General features: G+C 59.7%; 1 protein-coding gene across 1 annotated transcript in view; it reads left to right on the top strand.

Annotated features, from left to right (window-relative positions):
* Window positions 1–2,497: 2,497 nt before the first annotated feature.
* INKA2 (inka box actin regulator 2) overlaps window positions 2,498–3,249 on the top strand; it is an 11,736-nt gene continuing 10,984 nt past the window's right edge. Inside the window, exon 1 of the mRNA XM_024764892.1 lies at window positions 2,498–2,672. Within this exon, the coding sequence (XP_024620660.1) occupies window positions 2,616–2,672 (57 nt within the window). The 5' untranslated portion in view covers window positions 2,498–2,615. The remainder of the gene's footprint in view (window positions 2,673–3,249) is intronic.

Raw genomic sequence — 3,249 nt, 5'->3', positions numbered from 1 at the left:
AAAAAAAAAAAAAAAAAAAAAAAATGGGTAGAATGCAATCTTTGGCTTTGCTAACAATATATTCTTCATCTCTAAGATGGATTCCCCTTGTCCTGACTACTTCACAGATCATTGTCAAAATAGAGTTTTGTAAGGCATATAAAAGTGTTAAGATTCACATAGCAAGGAAACTGAGGCCAGTAAAAGGAAAGCATCTGTGCAAGGTCATACTGTGTTGTCAATACTCTAGAAGGCCTAAACACCCAGTCCTAAATTCTTGTGAAGACATCAGCCTGCATCTCCGGGAGTTTTAACCATAGCTGCTCTCCCACTAACTTCCAAGAGGATTCCAGTCCTTGAGCTCGAAGGCATGGAGAAAATTAGGCCTGAAACTTGACTCCCAATACTATTTCAGCCACACACCCGCAGACTCAGTGCCTCCTATACCCGCCACTGCTGCTGGGTGCTGCACAGCAAAGCACCGGCCCTCCGGCTTGAGGAGCTCTTTTGTGGTGTTTCTCCCCACATAAAACTTCCTGCGTGAACTATATGTTAACGGGCAGTCCCAGAGGATTCAACTCAAAAACTGGTCCACCTGGGCTGGAGACCTTAGCCCCATACTTGGGAATGGTTCCCACTCTGAACTCTCCTCGTGTCCTACCCAAAGGGGCCCCTTGGGGATCTCGATTCACAACTGCCAGGAAGCCGGGGGCCGGGCTCTGCAACGCTGAGTGGACCAGCGGGCCGGACTCGCCACGGGCGGTGGCCGGCCTGGGAGAGCAGCAAGAAATGCATTTTCGGGCTCTCCCAGCGGGCGTTGGAAACTCGGGGGCAGATTCTCAGCTCCATCCCGCGGCCGTCGGCTTTTCTGACCCACACGGGATCCTGTGCCGCGATCTCGAAGGGAGCGAGGCCACCTGAGTTGGCGAGCGGCCACCGAGACACAGGCTTCGGACGGGGTTCTGACCCACCTGTGTGCCTTTTCCTTTTCTCTATCCAGCGGCTTCCGCTGCCCAGCTTCATCCAAAGGGGGCAGTCAGGGCTAGGCCGAGAGCCCTAGGCAAGGTCCACTATAATTGAGAACCCGGGGCTAAGTGGAGGCCATCCGACTGGACTCTGCAAAGTCTTCATTTCTGAAGACGTTCATTTTTATCCTCCCTCCCTCCTTCGCTCTCACCTCTCCATGGTAAACAGAGGTGGCGCTCTTTGCTGACACGGATCGGAATGGCCGAAGTTTCTGCCTCCTTTCTTTGCCCCTTCTCTCGCGTCTTCAAGGTTGACTCATTCGGAGATCCCTAAATTCTGCCTGGGGCAAACTTTCCCCCATTAATTACCTTGAAACAACAAGTCGCTAATTGCGCTAATTATTCTCGGGCCCTGCAACACCGCCCCCCCGCGGGCCAGGCCGTATTGCAGGGAGCCGGGCACCGGGTGGGAACCTCAGCCCCGACTCACGCGGAGGCCGGCGTTGCGGGTCCTGGGTTCGGCTGGGAGGAACGCCCGGGCAGGCCTGCGGCCCCTCTCGGGTCCATCGCCCAGGACCTGGCTGGAGCTCGCACACCTCCGGCGCATGGGCCGCGTCTGCTAAATAGAATGTTAGCATCTTTGAGTCCTCTCTCCCTCCCCCGACCTTACAGAGAGCTTCGCAAGTGGCCAGAGCAAGAATTAGGATAACTGACGCCGCCGCAGTACTGCGGAAGAGAAAGGCCTGCCCCTCCACCCCTGCCCACCCTACTGAAGGCAGCCCCCATCCCATTACCCTATTTTATGTTTTCATGAAGAGTCATTACCTGAAATTATGGTGTCTAATTTTTATTTTTTTACCTGTCTGTCTTATCCCCTTCCCTTCCGCCGCCCCTTGTACGTTCTTGAGACCAGAGACCTAGCCTGTCTTGTTCAGTAACGGCAGACCTATAACCCTGCAGGGAGTACAGTAGAGCCTCCATTGCTTCGTGATAAATACGTGAACGGACCGAGCGGCGGCTCCTCCGCTCCAGGGGTGAGGAGTAGACTGGAAGGTGAGGTAGACCCACACTTCCGGAGTCCACTTTTTTGAACACTTCAGAATTCAAAAGAGCTGCCGAGTGGCATTTGGGGTGGAGGGTGTTCCTTTTCTGATCGGAGTTTGGGAAACAGTGTTGACACTGAGGTACTCAGCTTCTTCCGAGACCGCTACCCAGTTCCCATCCCGTAAGACGGGCTCTCTCTGGGGGTCACGTGCTTTGTTGGGGGACGTCGGTACAGTCTGGCGTCACGATATCCCCCGCCGCACCGGCCAGGACCAGGTAGGTGTCCCCCATGTCAGCACCCCAGGAGCGGAGGCCCTCGCCTGGTGCACCCACCCGCTCCAGGGCCCATCCACCGCAGCCCAGCCCGCGCCCCCCGTGCGTTCTTCTCATTGGCTGAAGGCATCCCTCCTGCATTCTCATAGGCTGTCCCACTTTTCCCTCCGCCCCCAGCACGGACTGCGCGCCGCGAGTAGCCGGGAAGCGGCTCCAAGTCCGGACCTGAGAGCAGAGGCTGGGCTCGGCGCTGCGAGAGGCGCGGGGGCTGCGAGCCGGCCGAGCGCGGTTTCGGTGGGACCGGTGTTCCCATCCTGGGACTCTCTCGTGGAGCCGAGCCCGGCCAATAGGCGCATGAGGAAGAAGGGCAGGGAAATGGACTGCTATTTGCGCCGCCTCAAACAGGAGCTGGTAAGAGCGGAGCGGGAGCCGGGGGCTGGGAGGGCTGCTCCGCCACGACGGGTACCTGGCCTCCGCCAGGACCCCGGGACCGCGACGCGCGCGGGGCCGAGGCCCAGAGAGGAGAGGAGGGCACACAGCGAGCAGGCGGAGGACAGGGCCTGTCCTGAGGGAAAGGGGCCCCGTGGAAACTTGGAGCAGAGACTTGTGTGAGAGGGAGGCAGGCACGAACGAGTGAGAGAGACGGAGGGAGCCAAGCAAGTCCAGACCGAAATGTGCCCAGAGACCCGAGGGAGCAAAGAGGGCTCACCCGAGACGCGGTGGGGGACCCGAGTGCCCGCACGGAAAGAGCGGAACGCGGCTGCCGGGCAGCTGGGGCTGCGCGGGGCGCCGGGAGGAGGGTGCGTGGCCCCAGCCCTGCGCGGGGCAGGAGGTCGGCCAGGGACTGCTCGCTCGAGGGGAGCTGGCCCCTCCGGGCACCCCCCCCCCAGCTGTGGCGGCCGGGCTTGGCAGGGCTGGCGCGGCTGCAGGGGCAGGCCCTGCCGGCTGTCTGCCCGGACTTGCCTGCCAGCGGGGAGGGGGCTGGCAG

The sequence above is a fragment of the Neophocaena asiaeorientalis genome, unplaced genomic scaffold (assembly GCF_003031525.2).
Source record: "Neophocaena asiaeorientalis asiaeorientalis breed wild unplaced genomic scaffold, Neophocaena_asiaeorientalis_V1.1 scaffold62, whole genome shotgun sequence".
NCBI classification, from domain to species: Eukaryota; Metazoa; Chordata; class Mammalia; order Artiodactyla; family Phocoenidae; genus Neophocaena; species Neophocaena asiaeorientalis.
Note: the sequence above shows the minus strand (reverse complement) of the source record. Positions and strands in the feature narration are given on the sequence as shown.